Source organism: Macaca fascicularis, chromosome 13 (genome assembly GCF_037993035.2).
Source record: "Macaca fascicularis isolate 582-1 chromosome 13, T2T-MFA8v1.1".
In the NCBI taxonomy this organism is placed as follows: domain Eukaryota; kingdom Metazoa; phylum Chordata; class Mammalia; order Primates; family Cercopithecidae; genus Macaca; species Macaca fascicularis.
Genome location: NC_088387.1, coordinates 93,889,144 through 93,908,836, shown reverse-complemented (window position 1 = coordinate 93,908,836; position 19,693 = coordinate 93,889,144). Strand labels below are relative to the sequence as shown.

General features: G+C 49.5%; 1 protein-coding gene across 25 annotated transcripts in view; it reads left to right on the top strand.

Moving 5' to 3' along the window:
• BABAM2 (BRISC and BRCA1 A complex member 2) overlaps positions 1-19,347 on the top strand; it is a 493,921-nt gene extending 474,574 nt beyond the window's left edge. For 13 of the 25 annotated variants that reach the window (XR_012422531.1, XM_074012079.1, XM_074012077.1 and 10 more), the window contains 2 exons: positions 7,908-8,081; positions 18,897-19,347. Coding sequence is in view for 20 of the 25 variants with exons in the window: in XM_074012079.1 (XP_073868180.1) it covers positions 7,908-8,067 (160 nt within the window). In the remaining 5 variants the exon portion in view is untranslated. The remainder of the gene's footprint in view (positions 1-7,907; positions 8,082-18,896) is intronic. The other 12 variants (XR_012422532.1, XR_012422530.1, XR_010580642.1 and 9 more) reach the window with 1 other exon arrangement.
• Positions 19,348-19,693: the final 346 nt, after the last annotated feature.

Here is a 19,693-nt window from a genome sequence, read left to right as displayed (position 1 = left end):
CCTCTGTCCCTCGGTGAGCACACAGCTTAGCATGCAGAGCACAGGCTCAATTTCAGCCCCCACTTGCTCTCTTGGCCTGATGCCTTTGTGCGGGGCAGAAGCTGCACGTCCAAAAATGCACAGCCCCCTGCGCCCCTTGTACCTGGCATGTTAGAAGTCTGAGGGGTCCCCTCAGGGGCCTAGCTGGGCAACAACAGGTTAACTCTGCTTGACCTTGGTCTTTGAGGACACAGCGGACTAGGCTAGCCACCAGCACACCTCTTCATCCCTGTGCCCTTCAGCAGCACTGCAAGGCAAGTGTGGCTGGAGTCAGGGCTGACGGATTGGTGCCCCATGCTGCGAGCAGAGAGCTGGTCCTCTGGCCGCAGATGCCATAGGCCCCGCTGTAGGCCAGGTGCTTACGCAGGAGAGCCCAAGGCCTGGCTCCTCCTGCCAGCTTCAGCTCAGCTCAAGGAGTGCACATGATTTTCCACACGGTTCAACCTCAAAGGCAATACACTTGCAGCACAGGGAAATGTGCTCAGAGGTCCAGAATAGACAGGCTCACGGTGGGGGAACTGACCTCATCCCCGAGACACTGGGTTCCCCGCTGCGCAGTGTGCGCAGTGACGGCATTCCTCGGGACACCCACCCTTGGCAGGGAGTGTTGTCAGAATGGCTTGGAGTAGACTGATGAACTCTGTGGGTGCTGCAGCATTGTGGTCAGGTCCGATTTCCACCGCTCAGTTCATGCTGGAAACTGTATTTGGGCCAGCCATATGGGCAAACTTTGAAAGACTCCTGTCCTACCCTTTCAATTCTGCATCTATCAGCGGTTCCCAGCAGCTCAGAGGCTAGAGGAGTGGGAAGAAAGAGGCAGTGAGCTGACAGCAACCCAGGACCAACATCTGCTTCCTGTCCCATTACTTGGTTTTAAGAGCCTACTGGGAACAAGAAGGAATGCAGTTCGTCCCTGTTGTGAGCCCCTGACATGTGCAGGGCACCCTGCTAAGGAACGGTTAGAGTCCGGCGCCCATAGCACTTCTTCTCTGTGACCTAGAAGGATGTGATGGGAAGGTAAAGGACAGTACCTGCATATCAGTGCCGTCACGCACACTGAGAAGGGCAGGGGGAGCCCAGTGAAGTCAACCTGGAAACATCTGTGCACATCAGGGCAGGACCGGAGCCCAGGGCCTGAGAGAAAGAAACTTGACTGCCGGCCAATGTCTCCAATTTCAGAAACTTACTACTCCACGTCGCCGGGCCCACGGTGATGGCCTCACATTTAGCTGCAGCCTGCTGTGGCCAGGCATAGGTTGGCAGCGTCACTCAGTGGGGTGCCTTCTAGTGGAACCTGGGTGCGCCCAGAGCCGTGCCCTTGCTCCTCAGCCTTAGCCCTCAGTGGCTGCAGGAAAACCCTCCAGGGCTAGCAGTGTGCTGTCTTCAGAACACAGGCTTGCAGCTTCCAAGTCCTGTTCTGCCTTTATCATGTGCCTGGCCTTGGGCAAGTTACTCCTCTCCAAGCCTGTTCCTTCATGTATATAGGGGGAGTAGAGTAATGGCATCGATTTCATACACATGATTGTTGCTTGGATTAAAATGAGATTATTTTGAAAGCACATTATAAACTATAAAATAGCAAGTATCAAGTTAGTTAATTCACTTTGCATACATACCTGTTGGTACCAGACACTAGTTGGACAGTGTCCCCAGGAGATCCAGGCCCTTGTTAATAAGAGCTGTTCAGTAACTGTTTGATGAGTTAACATGAAACAGGAGGTCCTCAGTGTGTGTGTGTGTCTGTAGCTATGTGATGGCAGTGGAGGGCTGGGCAGGAAGGAAACCAAGGCTTGAGTTCTTACCATGTGCCTGGCACTGTTGCCTCATAACAACTACTGTGGGGTCACTGGAGAGAAACAGAGACTCGGGGACTTTTCCAGACACACAGCTAGTAAGTAATAGATCCACATTTGAATTCAGTTTTCTCTTACTCCAAAATCCACGTTCTTCCCACTTAATCAGATAGGGAATGATTGCCACGTGTTCTCCTTGCCACAGAATGACACCAGGAGGCTCCGTCTCTAACCCATGTTTCTTTTCCCAAGCATCCCCCAGATCTACAATCCAGGCCAAACCCAAGCCAAAAATGCTCACTCCAATTCTAGGCAGATAGGAATCGTGTGAAATCTAAGCAGAATGAGGCCGTGTCACCACTAGCCAAACCTCTTGTTCATACTGCGCAGGTTTTAGGAAAACAACAGCCTTTAATGCATGCTCGAAATTCCTTCCATGGTAAGCCAGTGTGAGAAAAATCTCACCCAAACAATGTGCTCTTGGCAGAGGGAGGGCCGGTGTCTTTTCAGGCAAAAAGCAAACCAGCAGGGACCCAGAAATCACTCTAGGGAGTGTTGGTTTCCCCAGAAGATCTAGCTTTTTAAAAATAAACTTAGCAAAGGATTTCATTTGCCCCTCTGCCCCACCCTTGCCTCTCACTCCTTGGAGAGGAGGAGGATTGTGGAGTTCCTTGCCCTGGGTCAGTTCCCAGCTCAGCATTGATGCTTCCATTTCTCAAGTTTAGCACCAAATATTTATTCTGATAAAGTGGGTTTAGAAAAAGAAAAAAACTAAATGGATTATTGTCTGACTCGGTCTCCAAAAACCAGTCCCTTGCAATTGACAGTGGTTGCATGAACTTAAGAATAATAGATCCTTAGGAAGGAAGGCTGTTCATTCAGTCATTCAACAGAAAATGAGGGTACTTCGGTGTCACTGAGGTGCAGCCCCAGTGAAATGAACTCAGAAGCCTCCAGTGTTTATACCACTGAGACTGGGGCAGAGTAGTCTGAAGTGCTGCATTGAAAGCTCGGCACTCCCCAGTGATGGAGCTTGCGGCTGCCCCTACCACTCAGTTGACAAGTGTCCCTGAACTTCAGTGAAGTATAAGCCACCAAGCTCCGCCCAAGGGTGACCACAGAAGTAGACAACTTACGTGCCAGAAACTTCAACCAGCAACCCCAGACAGTTATGTAGGATTGCTTCATTCCAGAGAGCAGAGCTGGCACCCGTGGGCAGAAGTTTCGAGGGGACAGATTCCAGTTCCAGAGAGAGATGAACCCTGTAACTCTCAGAGGCGCCTTTAAGCAGCGCGCTCTCCATCATGAAAGGTGTTCTGGCAGCGGCCGAGGATCACCCCCGAGTAGTGCTACTGCCTTGGACAAGATCCTGAGTCTCGCCCAATAGCAAGGTTCTCTGGTTAGCACCAAATGAGTGGCTCAACAATTGATGTTGTGGAGCTTCAGGGGCAGGACAAACAGTCATGGACTGTAGTTGGCGGCCCCAGGCCCCGATGCTTAGGCCAGGCCTTGAGGGTGGGGAGGTGTCAGGTTAGGTGGGAGACCCCCAGCATGTTGCAGGCCCAGGAAAGCACCCCTGACCTGCAGAGTAAAGGGGCTCCTGCTTAGCTGGCTGCCAGCCTCGCAAAGGGGAATTAATTATTGTTTGCGATGCAATTAAAATCCCCCAATGAAAGGCCTTGTATAAATGTAAATTATCATTATTGTCATTAAAGGGGCTAGACGTCTGGCCTGCTGGAGAATGCCCCCACATAGCTCTGAGCAGAAAAGAAAGCCAGCCCAAGGCAGGAAGTTTGCTCCTGTTCTTCCGAAGCAATAGCAGTAAGGAGGGGCAGGCCAGGGAGGGCTTAGCCTGTGGCTGTGAAAGCAGAGCTCCCCACTCTCATCCAGGGTTAGCATGCAGCCCTCTCTGCTCTGGGAGTCAAGCTGTGTGCGCCCGGAGGGCCAGGGCCCTGCCCAAATGCAGCCCCTTAGCCCTGCAGGAACCAGCCCATGACTAGCACAGGAGTGGCCCATGAACGTGTGAATGTTTAGTTGTCTGCTGATTTGAAGGGTGGAAGGAACATGAGCAGGATGGATATTGGCCAGCATTCTTGGGGTCCTAAGTCAGATCTGGAGACAAAGGGGAGATAGACGGCTCAGACCTGTGCAGCACCTCTGATGATGCTTATGGAGGCTCTTGAGGGAACCCCTCCAGCAAAGCACCGGGAGAGGCCATTTGTTAAATTACTGCTTCCACTTAAGAAACTGCCTCTGGCTAAAGTGGTTGGATTGATACCAAAGCAGAAATAATAGTAATGGATAATAGTATATTAGACTGAGCAGTGACCTCGGAAACCATCCCCTCACTTTGCAGATGAGGCATCCCTGGGGTACAGGGAGGTGAAGTGGCTTCTCCAAAGTGGCAGAGCAGAGAAAAGCAGAGCTGGAACCACAGCTCAAGCTCCCCATGCCAAGTCCGCAGTTTGACTGTGCGGGACTGTGACACCTCCGCTGTGACAGCACTTCACAGAGATACTACTCCTCATCAACCCTAGGGAGTTTTAAGATGATCTTTATGTTACAGGAACCTTCGGGGCTTCCTTTGCTCTTCTGGGGCTCATTATTTGGAGAACATTTGTGGTCCCTCACATGTCACCTGGGTGGACTGCATGTACTCTGCTTCTTGCACTTCTTTTCCTTCCCCAGACACTCAGAGTAGCCTTCATTCTTCATTAGGATGCCCCAGCCCTTCCAAGAACCACATGGGCCCGTGAGAGGGAGGTCGAGGTCATCCCTTTGGTCTCTTGTCATCACAGTCATAATTCTGCTGAAAAGCTACACGATGCAGGTCCCTAGATCAGAGCTAACAGCACCAGTCAATACCTGCAGACACACAGAGCTACCAGAGATAGGGCCATTTAGGGGGTTTTGTAGAACAAATGTAGGTGCAATGGGGATTGGCAGTAAGTAGCCCTCGAAATTCATTACTGAGCTGTTGGCAGCTCTAGGAAAGGTTTAATGGGGGAGACTAAAATACTGCCACAATGAGGTTTGGGATGGGAGAGTGCATGAAATCAAAAAATTTTAGAAATTATTTCTCTTACTCCCTTACTGCATAGATGAGAAAACAGAGCAGTTATTCACCATTATACGGCAGAGCCAGGGACAGAACCCAAAGCTCCCGACTCAGTGGACAGTACACTTTCCACTGGAAATCATGGTGGCGTGGGAAGAATGTGCCCTTTGGAGTCAAACAGCTCTGGATTCCTAACTAGCATTGCCACCTATTAGCTGTGTGATCTTAGAAAAGTTACTTTGGGCCAGGCATGGTGGCTCACACCTATAATTTCAGAACTTTGGAAGGCTAAGGCAGGAGGATCACATGAGCTCAGGAGTTTGAGACCAGCCTAGGCAACATAGTGAGACCCGTAACATAGTGAAACCCCATCTCTTTAAAAAAAAAAAAAAAAAAAATTAATTAGCTGGGCATGGTGGTGCACTCCTATAGTCCTAGCTACTCGGGAGGCTGAGGCAGGAGGATCACTTGAGCCTTGGAGGTCGAGGCTGCAGTGAGCCAATATCGCACCACCACACTCCAGCCTGGGTGACAGAGTGCAGAGAGAGAGACCTTAATCTCAAAAAAGAAAAGAAAACTTACTTTCCATCTCTGGTCATAGATTTATTTTTGGCAAAAATAGAATCACCTGCCTGGTAGTAGGCCTGTTAGAAGGAGTAAATATAAAATAATATACATGAAAACAAGTAGCATGATATCTGGCATGTAGTAGTTGCCTCCCTTTCCTTATACTCATGGCTTCCAGCCTTTTTTTTTTTAACCACAATCCACAAGATATTTTACATTTGAATCCAGTATATATAACTAAAACAAAAGTGCCACATACAGTGCACCCTGATTTTATTTCACTTTATTTTAATGCTGCTCAGAACCCACGAAATGGATTTTGCAACCCACTGTTTGAACAAGCCTACTTCACACCACGTGTGGGTATCATTCATCCAGGTTGCATATATGCCCTTCCTTTCCTTCCCTCCCTCTCTCTCTGTACCTGGAGCCTGGGGCCACAGAGCTACCTGCTGTCAGCACGTGCAGGGCCCGTGCTGGTGCAGTGTGGAGTGAGCCCTGCGGCCCAGCCAGAGCAAGTGCATCTCCTCCTCCTGTGCTTCTCCCCAGCCTCTCTACTGCATGATTGCAGAAGACTCCTAAGGCCCCTCCAGCCAGACATTCTGCTCCCTGCCAGCTTGCATGGAACTTCCCCACACCCTACCCCAGCAGAGCCCACCTGAAGTTCCTGCTGTGAGGATTACTCTTGTTACCAAAGGCCACTGTCTCTAGAAGGCCACTGTACCCCAGCAGGGAGTGGAGTTTGGACACCCTCTCCCATTGAGTACTTTCTTCTTTGGGAATTGCTGCTTTTCTGTCTGAAGCCCAGAGAGCCAGGTGTCTGGGGGTGTGATTTTAGCTGTCAGGGGGATGAGGGTGAAGAGAGGAGGGACCATGGCCATCTTGCTGCCCCTCCCCCACATCCTCAAACACCCAGCCAGGGGGGTGAATGTCCCAGAGTGCTGGGTGACCAAAATCTGTGCCCAAAAGCCAGCATGCAGGGACTGAGCACCTGTGGAAGCCATGAGCTCTGGCCTCTGGATGCTGAGATCTGGTGGAAGAAACTGAACTTATAACCAGGCAAATAACACTTCAAAGCCCTAGAGAGCGTCAGGGGAGGGAAGGTTAGTGGCCCCAAGGAGTTGGTCTCCTAAGTGTTCCTCAGGCCCTCCTTTGGGAGTCTGGTACTTTGCTGTGGAGGCTGATGCCTGGCCGTGCCGCGCACAAACCTCGGAGCACTGTCCCAGCTGGGGTGTGACTTGGGGCCTGGACCCACATTCCAGGGTCAGCTCTGCTGGGTCCCTGGGCACTTCCTCTTTGAGGGCCACCCTTTGGTTTTTCACCTTTCGATGACTAAGAAGTGGAGGGTAATCTGTGACCTTGGTGGTGACTCACCACCATCGGACAGGTGGCCCACTTCTCCCCGCAGGTGAGCTGCGTGAGTAGCCCTCCTCCTGGCTGGGACTGTGGCGAGCTCCCTGCACCCCACCCCAGGCAGCCACGTGGCCATCAGCACATCATGGCCTGTGCTGAGTGCCTGCTCCTACAGCCCTGGGCAGAGTGAGCAGAGGACTCACTATCTGGGCACACCAGGCAGGTGCAGATGGGGAGACAAGATAAATCCAGGGCTGGGGCTCTTCTCTGGGTTCCCAGGCCCCAGGCAGCAGCGCATTCCTTAGCCCCCCACACCCACCACCTGGCCTCGTTCCCAGCCCCGGCCCAGCCAGGTGCACCCATCCTCCCAGCCTTTCTCAGTGCCACACAGCCATTCCTGCCTCTCATCAAGCAGGGTATGATGGGCACGGCAGTCCGAGAGGGAGGGGGATGGAGAGGACTGGCTCACATTCCTCCTACTAGCTCTGGGGCCTCAGGTCAACCCCCTGGGCAAACAGGCATTCATTTAGCACCAAATTGACATTCACCTGCTAGGAGCTTCTGACAAGGTGAGCACCAAGGGCACTAAGGGTGAACCATCCCCAAATTCTGCCCTCTAGGCACTTACAGGGATGACGTATGCTAATGTATCATTAGGATATGCAGTGCCACAGGAACCATCCTAACCTCCCGCCCTTAGTCTCCCCTTCCCCTTCCCTGTAATGTTTGACCTCGGTGGTTTCCTTTTTCCTTCTATTACAACGTTCTGTCATTCTAAAGTATATCTTAAGTAAGCTAAATGCTTGCATTTGAGAAATATTTATTGAGCTGGTGTGTGTTGGACACTATATTCCAGGCTGGGGATGCAAAGATGGATGAATATGACCCATGGGCCTTGCCCTCATGGAGCTTCTCCCAGGGTGTGAGAGAATAGTTGGTATGTGTAGATGCGTGCACACATCTGCGATGAACACCAGAGAAGGAAGCTGGTCCCATGGCCGGCGGAGGCTCAGGAGCCCATTAGGACTACCCTGTCCCTCCCTCCATTTAGCCAGCTGGCCCTCCCTTCTCCTCCTCCTTCTCATCTGCTGCACCAGGGGATGCCAAGGGAGCAGAGATGCCTGCAGCCCGTGGGAGCAAGTCCTGGCCTTTGCAGTTGCAAAAACTGGCTGCAAGCTGCTCCAGCCCCAGAGGAACTGGCCAAGCTCCAGAGGGCCTCCTTGGAGGGCCTCAGAGGGAGAGAGAACTGCTCAGTAATTTTGATCACTTTGGTAAGTATTTAAAAATACCCTGTGATTTAGCAGGAACCAGAATCCATCCCAATACTTTGATGTCTAGAAATGGATTTCAGTCAGTTGTTGTTGAAGTCCTCCTAAAACGGCATTTGATTTAATTCAACACATACTGAGACCACAGTCAGCCTTCTCGCAGGCGAGGAAGCCGAGCTGTATAAATTGTAGTCTAGACACCAATCTAAACATCTCAAACACAAGGCAGACATAGCTCAGCCCGAGGTTGGAGGCCCAGTGTGCTGTGGAATCGAGTAGAGGGGAGATTGATTCCAGCTGAGGGCAAGGGCCTCTGCCTGAAGCTGTGAGCATGTGATACTGTGTTCTCGCTGCGATATCAAGCCTTTGCATCTCAAGTTTGTTAATTTCCTTGTTTTGCAAGCTTAGACCCCCTGAAAACAAACCAGGCATGCTCAGGGGTTGGCGCATTTAGCAAGACTGACTGTGTAGGTGAGCCATTTACAAGCACTTGTTTGTTCCTAAAGCCCACACCCGAGAGCCAGGCTGCCATTGCCCCAGGCATAATTACAAAACAAGCTACCATCGTGCCAGTCACTCACTCACCAAGGCACCCAGTTGGATGGCAGTTGTCACAGGGGCCTTTGGAGGGTTAGGGGGTAAGGGCATTGAAACAGAAGCAGGTCTCTTTGTAGCCAGCCTGTTGTGAGGATGACCCTTTGACACGAGGCCCTTTGACACGAGGCGAGTAACCCCAAGTGAGTCAGAATTTACAGTGGCGGTTCAGGACAATAAGGACAAGGCAAGACCACGAGGCATGATTAGCAGGACTTGTCTTACACTATTTACAGGACTGCTTTGATTTTCAGACCACAATCGGTTTTCACATGACTGATTAAAAACATGTGCCAGTTGAAGTCACAGCTGCAGAAGAAAACTGGAAAAAGCAATGAGCCTTAGATGTTGGAACTTGCCTCTATTTGCAAAAATGACCTCTGACTTGATTTATGCCCTTGATTTCCTGACAGTGAGGGCTGTGTCCCTGAACCACTTCTCCTACCACACCCCACCCTACCACCACATTGGCCTGACTCTAGCAAACATCATGAGGCTCATCTTACAATTACCCAAAGAAAAGCATTTTTGAATTCCAGAATTCAAGTCCTGTTTTGGAAGAAGGCAACTGTTAGGCTCTTGCAAAATAAAAAGTTCCAAGTAAAGGAGGCTAACAGCAACAAGACCACAGGGTCTCATTCACGGGGCCAGGCTCTAGTGGCACTGGGGTTGGAGTGATATTGGCAGGCATCTTAACTACACTTGTTAAGCTTCTGTTTTCTCACCTGCAAAATGGGGAGCATGACCCCTGCCACACCCGGTAGTGTTGCAAGAATCACCTGTGCAAAGCTTAACTGCCTTAGGTGCTCTCTCCCTGCCCCCAGAGTCCCCAACCTCTTTGGATTGTATATTCTGTTTTTGTTTTCATTTATTTAAAGCTATATTGATTCAGTTTGTCAGCTGTCTATTTTATGGATTTTTATTCTTTTGAAAAGATCTATTGAATCAATAGAGCACTATAATTCCAGTAGGAAAGAACTCTTTTGATGAGACTTCATTGAACAAAAGTTCCTATTGGCCTCAACCCCAAGGCCTCTGAGCCTTTCCCTGATGGCTCCCTGTCTTCACTTTCTTCCGTCTTCCTAGACCCCTTCTCTAGAAGCCAACTGTTATGTCATTTTCCAGGCATTACCCTCTGATTACTTAATGCTTCCTGAGCCAGAGGGCAGAGGGGTGGCCGAGAGGAACAGGCCTTCATGTCCCCCCCAAAACTGTCTATGGCACTTTTTGCTTGGGGCTCTGCAGTGTTCACTAACCCTGCCCCATTTGTATAAAACTATGCAGATAAAAACTATCCTATGCAGATAAAAGCTGTCCAATAATAACCCAACTGCTCCCACCACCTTTACAGCATTACCACCTCCTACTGAAACTTGCCATGTATCAGGCCCTGGACTTGGTACCTGATACGTATTTCCATTCTCCTCACCACCTCCCTGAAAAGAGGTGCTAGTCAATAAAAAATGATAAAGGGGCTTTCACCACTGACCCCGCAGAAATACAAACAACCATCAGAGAATACTATAAACACCTCTGTGCAAATAAGCTAGAAAATCTAGATGAAATGAATAAATTCCTGGACACACACCACCTCCCAAGACTGAACCAGGAAGAAGTTGAATCCCTGAATAGACCAATAACAAGTTCTGAAATTGAGGCAGTAATAAATAGCCTACAAACCAAAAAAAGCCCAGGACCAGATGGATTTACAGCTGAATTCTACCAGAGGTACCAAGAGGAGCTGGTACCGTTTCTTCTGAAACTATTCCGAACAATTGAAAAGGAGGGACTTTTCCGTAACTCATTTTATGAGGGCAGCATTGTCCTGATACCAAAACCTGGCAGATACAACAAAAAAAGAAAACTTCAGGCCAGTACCCCTGATGAACATCAGTGCAAAAATCCTCAATAAAATACTGGCAAACTGAATCCAGCAGCACATCAAAAACCTTATCCACCACAATCAAGTCGGCTTCATCCCCAGGATGCAAGGTTGGTTCAACATATGCAAATCAGTAAACGTAATTCATCACATAAATAGAACTAAAGACAAAAACCACATGATTATCTCAATAGATGCAGAAAAGGCCTTCAATAAAATTCAACATCCCTTCATGTTAAAAACTCTCAATAAACTAGGTATTGATGGAACATACCTCAAAATAATAAGAGCCATTTATGACAAACCCACAGCCCATATCATACTGAACAGGCAAAAGCTGGAAGCATTCCCAGCACAAGGCAAGGATGCCCTCCCTCACCACTCCTATTCAACATAGTATTGGAAGTTCTGGCCAGAGAAATAAGGCAAAAGGAAGAAATAAAGGTTATTCAATAGGAAGAGAGTAAGTCAAATGGTCTCTGTTTGCAGATGCCATGATTTTATATCTAGAAAACCCCATTGTCTCAGCCCAAAAGTTTCTTAAGCTGATAAGCAACTTCAGCAAAATCTCAGGATACAAAATCAATGTGCAAAAATCACAAGCATTCTTATACACCAACAGTAGACAAGCAGAGAGCCAAATCACGAATGAACTCCCATTCACAGTTGCTACAAAGAGAATGAAATACCTAGGAATACAACTTACAAGGTGTGTGAAGGACCTCTTCAAGGAGAACTACAAACTACTGCTCAAGGAAGTCAGAGAGGACACAAACAAATGGAAAAACATTCCAAGCTCATGGATAGGAAGAATCAATATCACGAAAATAGCCATACTGCCCAAAGCACTTTATAGATTCAATGCTTTTTCCCATTAAGCTACCATTGACATTCTTCACAGAATTTTAAAAAGACTACGTTAAAATTCATGTGGAACTAAAAAAGAGCCCATATAGCCAAGACAATCCTAAGCAAAAAGAACAAAGTAGCATCATGCTACCTAACTTCAAACTATACTACAGTAACCAAAACAACATGGTACCGGTACAAAAACAGACACATAAACCAATGGAACAGAATGGAGATCTCAGAAATAAGACCGCACATTTACAACCATCTGATTTTCGACAAACATGACAAAAACAAGCAATGGGGAAAGGATTCTCTATTTAATAAATGGTGCTGGGAAAACTGGCTAGCCATATGCGGAAAATTGAAACTGGACCCCTTCCTTACACCTTATACAAAAATTAACTCAAGATGGATTAAAGACTTAACTATAAAACCCAAAACTATAAAAATCCTAGAAGAAAATCTGGGCAATACCACTCAGGAAATAGGCATGGGCAAAGACTTCATGACAAAAACATCAAAAGCAATTGCAACAAAAGCAAAAATTGACTAATGGGATCTAATCAAACTAAAGAGCTTCTGCACAGCAAAAGAAACTGTCTTCAAAATGAACAGACAACCTACAGAATGGGAGAAAAATTTTGCAATCTATCCATCTGACAAAGGTGTAATATGCAAATCTACAAGGAACTTAAATTTATAGGAAAAAAACAACTCCATTAAAAAGTGGGCAAAGGACATGAACAGACACTATTCAAAAGAAGACAGTTATGCAGCCAAGAAACATATGAAAAAATATCAACATCACTGATCATTAGAGAAACACAAAACCACAATGAGATACCATCTCATGCCAAGCAGAATGGCGATTATTAAAAAGTCAAGAAACAATAGATGCCAGCAAGGCTGTGGAGAAATATGAACGCTTTTACACTGTTGGTGGGAATGTAAATTAGTTTGGCCATTGTGGAAGACAGTGTGGCAATTCCTCAAAGACCTAGAACCAGAAATATCATTTGACCCAGCAATCCCATTACTGGGCATATGCCCAAAGGAATATAAATCATTCTCTTTTAAAGATACATGCATGCATATGTTCATTGCAGTACTATTCACAATAGCAAAGACATGGAATCAACCCAGTCCATCAATGATAGACTGGGTACAGAAAATGTGGTACACATACACCATGGAATACTATGCAGCCATAAAAAGGAATGAGATCATGTCTTTTGCAGGGACATGGTTTGAGCTAGAAGCCATTATCCTCACATGTTCTCACTGATAAGTGGGAGCTGAACAATGAGAACACATGGACACAGGGAGGAGAACATCACACACTGGAGCCTACTGGTGGGTGGCAGGGTGGGAGGGAGAGCTTCAGGATAAATAGCTAATGCCTGCAGGGCTTAATACCTAGGTGCTGGGTTGAGAGGCGCAGCAAACCATCGTGGCACACTTTTATTATGTAACAAACCTACACGTCCTGAACGTGGATCCTGGAACTTTTTTTAAAAAAAAGAGAAGAGGTACTAGTGTCTGAATTTAATAGATGAAGAATCAAGACACAAAAGGGTTAAGTGGCTTGCTCAAGATCACATGGATGATATCTCAGACCATAACTGGGTGGTCATAAGATCATTAAGTAGAAAGCGTCCTGTTACAGGTGAGGAAATAGAGTCCCAGTTCTGGATGACACAATGAGCCAGGGCCCAGGCTAGAGCTGTGAGTCCTCTGCCTCCTAGTGCAGTGCTCTTTCCACTTCCCCCACTGCCTTCCTTTTATGATGCATGTTGTCCTGGACAGAAGGAGAGCTGTTTGAGGACCGGGCCAACCAATACCCTGCTCTTGGCAGCTGGAGCCATGTGATTCCTAAATACCCCTCTAGGAAGAGCTGCAGCGTCATCCCTGATCAAGCCCTGACCAAATCCGCACACCACACACAAGGAGTACACCTGGCAGGTTTGGGGGGCAGAAGACAGGCAAGGGCTGGAGGTGCCTCTGACTGCAGAGTTTGTCCTTTGATGCCACAAGGATGCCACAAGCAGCTCTAGACTGGATTGCAAAAGACACACAGTGTCCCATGACTTTGGCTAAGTGTCCAAGCCTGAGATTGGCCATCTCTGCCTGCAATTGCCAGCTCAGTGTGATCAGTGAGGAGGGAGGACCTGATCCAAGGAGCCTCGGGAAAGGCTGAACTGAGGGCAAGGACCCTAGACCTCTCACAGGTTGCCCGCTTCTGCACACACACGTTCTTCTGGCTGTTTCCACGGACTCAGACTCAGAGCCTCTTCCCTTTGGCCCCAGCGGGTACTCATGGTAATAGTTGATGTTTACTGATCATCTCTTATGCCACGTACCATGCCAAATGCTTACTCAGACCATCTCATCCACTTCTCACAAGAACCCTTTAAGGTAGGCACAGTTTTCCCACCTTTTAGATGAAGAAACTAAAGCTGCAGTCACTTGCCCTCATCAACGAGTAAGGAGCGTGGCCAGGCCTCGAGCCCAGTCTGCCTGGCTCCAGAGCCCGCCCCGCACAGGCTGCCCTCACCTTCCACAGCCCACCAGCCTTAGGACCCTCAGTTAACAGCACTCTGCTTTGTAGATGAGGGAGCTGAAGTCCAGAAGAGATTTACCCTGGGCCCTAGGCCCACAAAAGTAGACCCCCTGACTCCTGACCCTGTTGCCTCCACCATGCTGTGCCTGTGGGCTGAAGCCTGGGCCAGCCCTACTTCTGCTGTGAATTCATGGAAAACCTACCCAGTCCTTACGTTTTCTTCTCCTAACTGAGACTCCTGGGTTGGACTGAGTTGTAATTTTATGAAACCCTGAGCAGTGAGACTGAGATCAGTGAAGAGGGCCCGAACCTCATTTTGCCCTCAGGCATATTGAGCTCTAATTCCATCTAAAAATAAATTCCCTTCCAGTGTGCATTCAGTGAGGAGCTTGACACTCAGGGCCCTCTCCTGTGGGCCCCACTTGGCCAGTTAATGGGGAGGTAAGGAGACCTCACTATCCCCTAGAACACGCTTACACTTTTAAAGCTTACTACATACTTTGTCTCTGGGTCGAAGGTTTTTCAAAGATGACAGATACCTCTTGCCATTAGCAATCTGTACTCTGGGCAGCTCTCCATTTTCTCTGATAAAAAGTGAAATAAGTGAAAACAGTGTTTTTAAAATCTATAAATGGGTGGGAGCCAGTTGTCATTTTCCCTTTCCTTCTCCTCCCCCTCCCTTAACTGACTTAATGAGGATCCAAGTTGAGAAGCACTCACTGAAAACAGCTGGTAGCATCATGCCTTTAAATAGCCCTCGCCACGCTTCCCCTTGGCAGCACGCAGTTGGCCCTGGCAGGGAAAGCCCAGGACAGAACAGGAAACTTTAGAACTTTCTGAAAAGAAAAAAGCTTGCCTTTCAAATGTGCTCCCTCTTGCCAAGACCTTTTTGTGTAAGGAGCTTGCAATGTTGTAGCCCCTTCCCCTAGTAGTTTCCAAGGAAAATCTGAGCTGATGAGGCTTGCCTTGGGACCCAGTGTGACTCTGGGCCTGGGGAGGTAGGTGGAGAGCTCCCCGGACCCGACCCCTGCCCAGCTCAGGCCAGCACCCAGGGCAGCAGTGGTTCCAGCACCATCTGCTCATCCGGCACCTGTGGGGGCTACAGAGCAGCTCAGCTGCAGCCTCTCCCCTTGATGTTCGTAGCTGTAAGGTCGGGGAAGTTGGCGTCCTCACCTCTAACTTGGGGCACATTCGGCCCTCCCTGAAAGTGGTACTGGGATGGGCCAGACTCCGCAGTGCACATCAGGTCACAGAATCCATGCAGCAGAGGTTGGTGGCAGCCTGTCGATCTCAGACCCTCTGGAGAAGTGGGGCCACAAGACTCTCTCTAGCCGCATTTCCATGTGCTGGGAAAATAGCAGCAGGTGAAACATATGGAGGGAATAAGTGGCCCTCACGTCTGGGTGGCAGCCAACAGTTGATTGGCTCCTCCCACACATTGTCCCATGCGAGTGTGGCATCAGGTGGCCTTATCACTCCTACTCTTCGTAAGAGAACAGAGCCCAGGGCTTCTCCTGCCCTCCCCGGCCTCACCTAGGTCTAGAGCTCTTCCACATCACAGCTCCTCTTTTGCGTTAAGGGTGACTGTGGCATGGTGCCGTTAATGGATAAGGACTTTGAGGTCCTGAGGGCCAGAGGAGGTGGCGGTTTGGCGGGCTCAGGGCTGTGTTGATCACAAGCGGATGGAAGAGGGTGCTTTATCTTTCTTACTGTTGACAAAGTTTGAAATTTGAGAATGGACTGAAGTGTTCTTCCTCAGTACCTAAATGCTGTACCTGTTGTCTTTCTGGGGTTGCTCTCTCTCCCACCTTCTTTTTTTCATTTTTTTCTTTTTCTTTTTTTTTTTTTTTTTTTTTTTTTTTTTTTTTGAGACAGAGTCTCGTTCTGCCGCCCAGGCTGGAGTGCCATGGCATGGGCGTGACCTTGGCTCACTGCAACCTCTGCCTCCCGGGTTCAAGCAATTCTCCTGCCTCAGCTTCCCAAGTAGCTGGGACTACAAGCACCCACCACCACACCCGGCTAATTTTTGTAATTTTAGTAGAGATGGGGTTTCACCATGTTGGCCAGGCCTGGTGGTCACTGGGAGCAGGATGTGCTCCTGCTTTCCAGGGGCTGGCAGATAAGACCTGTGCGTGTGAGACAAGTGCCCCGGAAGAAGCACGGACAGTGCAGGGAGAGGACCTCCTGGGGACCAGGGAAGACTTGATGGAAGCAAGGGTATTTGTCCTGAGCATGAATAAGCCCAGAGGTGGTAAATGGCATGTGTGAGGAAGAGCAGGTAGTCAGATGAGAAGAAGGGAGAGGGAGTAGATCCGAGGCTCATATCCTGGACCGTGGCCGGCTTAGGGGGCCTGTAACATCCCCGAGTTGCAGTGTGGGGAGGTCTTACCTGCAGTTTCTCTGAGGAGAGGATCCTTAACTTTCTTAGCTTCTCAAAGGGTTGCATGATCTCAAAAAACATGATAGAGGAACAGAATAGATTGTCTTCTTAATGACTTGGAGCCAGATAGTGAGAGTCGTTGAATGCCAGGCTGAGAATTTGGAGGACATTAAGGTCTTGCTCAGGAAAGGGACAGAGACTCACACTGTAAGAGAATCAATGTAGCTGCAAACAAAGTCAAAGGAGGCCTCATGTCCAGGGGAGAAGCAGCTTCTGCAGCAGTGCCATCAAAAGATAAGACAGGAGCTATGGGAGTCACTACGGATGGAGGGACTTAGCGGCAGGAGCCTTGAGGATGAATTCGCCATAGGGGTTTAGGGAGAATGGAAACTGGTTCAGAAGGAAACTGAAGGTTCTGTTACAGAAAACCAAATTGGTCAGAGCATTTTCAGATACATGAAAGTGATGAAAACATCCATGTGGAACACTGGTGTGAGTTACAGAGTGACAGGTGGGGGGTCCCACAGGTGGTTGGAGACGTGGGACTGGAAGTTTGAGGGGAGGGAGGGCTGGGCTAGCGGTGCTGCAGGCCCAGGAGTTCCCACCTTGCTCTGCATGACCCCAAGGATGATGGCGCCTGGGAGTGCCGAAGGAGGGGCAGGGAGAGGTAGAGAGAGGCAGGACAGCTGTGGCACCACACGTCACAGAAGTCACAGGGAAAGGGAGCTTCCAGAGAGAGGAGCTGCCATTTCAGTGCTGCAGAGGCCATGGTGGAGGCCTGCACTGAGAAAGAGCCAGAGCATTCCAAGGCCAGATTGGATAGAGGGCTGCAGTTGACTTGAAGGGGGCGGGCAGCTGGTGGCACCAGCCGCTGCATTTGCTCTGCTCCAGAGACGACTCCAGGGCCTGTTGGATTGCATGGGGCTCTTTGCCCTGCGGCACAGGAACCCCGGTGAGTGCTCGTGCTCCTGAGCAGTTTTCTGTTCTCTTCTCACTGCTGCCGTGAATCCGCCTCCTGCCCTTGGGTTAGCTCCTCCACTGCGGATTTGCTGCTTCTGATCTCCTGGGAGCTGGGAGCCGGTACAGCCAGGCTCAGTAGGACCAGATCCTAAATAAAATGGACTGTGGGAGGCTCCCTGTGGGTGAGGCGATGAAGCCTTTGCAGTGCTGAGGGTGACAGCTCTTGGTGGCCCTGCCTGGTTCTCGCCACTGCTCTGAGGTGAGATTCCTGGACACGTAAGGTGTCACTGTGATTGTGTGGGTGTCGGTGGGGCGGGGCTAGAAGGCAAGCCTGGTGACCAGGAGCACGGGTGCCCACCTCCTTCCTCTGCAGCCCCTCCCTTCTCCTCCCCTCCCTTTTCTCCCTCACCTCTCAACTGACAGCACGCTGCTGCTGGGAATGCCCCTCCGCTGCCTCTTCCCTGCTGCCCGGACTGCGGACTGCGGCCTGCGGGACTGCCCTTGGTGCCCTGATGTGGGGTCACCCATATGTCCATCTCCTCCACACTGCAGTCTCCCACGTGGCGGGTCCCATGGCTGGGCCACCCCGCCACGCCTGATGCCTTGTACGGTGCCTGACACAGTGTGGGCTCGGCGGGTGCACATCTGAGGTAGAACGTGGCCCTGCTTCCACAGATTAGAAACTGGGATGCCGAAAAGGCCAAATGGGCTGCCTCTGGTCCTGCCACCTCTCTTCCGCTGACTGGGAAGGTTCTCTTAACACCCAGCCTAGCTTCTTTCCAGTAGACCAGACTGCATATGCGTTTGGAAATAAATGGAGACCATGAATCATTTAGAAATTATTAGGGCTGGGTGTGGTGGCTCAGGCCTATAATCCCAGCACTTTGGGAGGCCGAGGCAGGAGGATCCCTTGAAGCCAGGAGTTTGAGACCAGTCTGGGTAATGTAACAAGACCCTGTCTCTACAAAAAAGTGAAAAAAAATTGCTGACGTGGTAGCACACGCCTATAGTCCTAACTACTTGGGTGGCTGAGGCAGGAGGATCACTTGCGTCTAGGAGGTCAAAGCTACAGTGCGCTATGGTTGGACCACTGAACTCCAGCCTGGCTCACAGAGTGAGGCCCTGTCTCTAAAAAAATAGAATGTGTTAAAAAGCTTATCAGACCCTCTGTCTTTATGAAGTCAAAGGTCCAACTGAGTGGAAAAGGCAACCTTCCTGATACTTCAGATCTCTAAATGACTGTGTGGTTCAATTGCACACACACTGTCTTGTAGCTTGGACCAGGCCCTTGTCTTTGTCCTGAAAAAAGGCGGCAGGACCTGAGTGCAGGTATCTCATAGGAATTGGCAGCCAGGAGGGCGCATGTACAGGCCTTTTGAATATTCCTGAGAGATATCACAGTAGTGAACTGCGTGCACCTCCTTGGAAAAATCCGAAGGGCTTTGCCTCAGCAGAGAAGGCAAATCCAGCCCAACATGCATGAACAATAAATAACAACTGTTCTGAGTTAGCTTGAAAGCTCCGAGTTGCACTTTTTTTCAAGTTGTTTGTGCTAACCACAATTTTTTTTCTCCCCTTGTTTCCCACCAGGGCTTATTTCAAAACCTTTGTCCCTCAGTTCCAGGAGGCAGCGTTTGCCAATGGAAAGCTCTAGGAAACACCAGTCTTGAGAGGTGGCCAGCCAGACTGCCTGTCCACATGCGTGTCAGCACACACAGCCGCTTCCTGGAAGCCGCCTGGCATGTCTTCACGGCAGCGTTTTGCTCACACAGCAGCTTTGCACACCCCAGGCAGCCCCGACTGCTGAAATCCAACTGGAGCTGGCTGGTGGTCCCTGGATCCTAGAGCCCTTCACTTCGGGTTCCTCCCTCTTTCTTGCCTCTATTTCTTAGTTGGAAGAAATAAACTCACAAATTATGGTGCAGTAATTTTCCGGGGAAAGTAAAGCATCAGGAATGCCCACACCTTTCTTCCAAAGCCTTTGTCTCTGAGACCTCTTAAGTTTTAAGATTAAATGCCCCTCGCCGTTTTTCCTCTGAAACTAGTGTCTTCCCTGTGTGTGTGCATGTGTGTTTCATACCTCAGCATTTCCTATCTGCGCAGTCCTCCACTGTGAGAAGGAGTTACTTGAGTCAGTCTGACCAACCCGCTGGGTTTCAGCCACTCACCCAGCCTGGCCAAAAGCTGTTGCTCAATGACAAATGGGTTCTAGCACACACACCCCCACCCCTGGCCATCCATACCCTCCAGCCCCCTGTGTGGGCACCTTGTGCTCAGGCCAGCTCCACACAGTAGGTAGTCATTCAAGTTTGCTGAGTGCACCAAGGGCTCTGTCCTTCCCATTCTCCCCTCTCCGTCCCCTCTCCCTAGGCTGATGGGAGATTCCT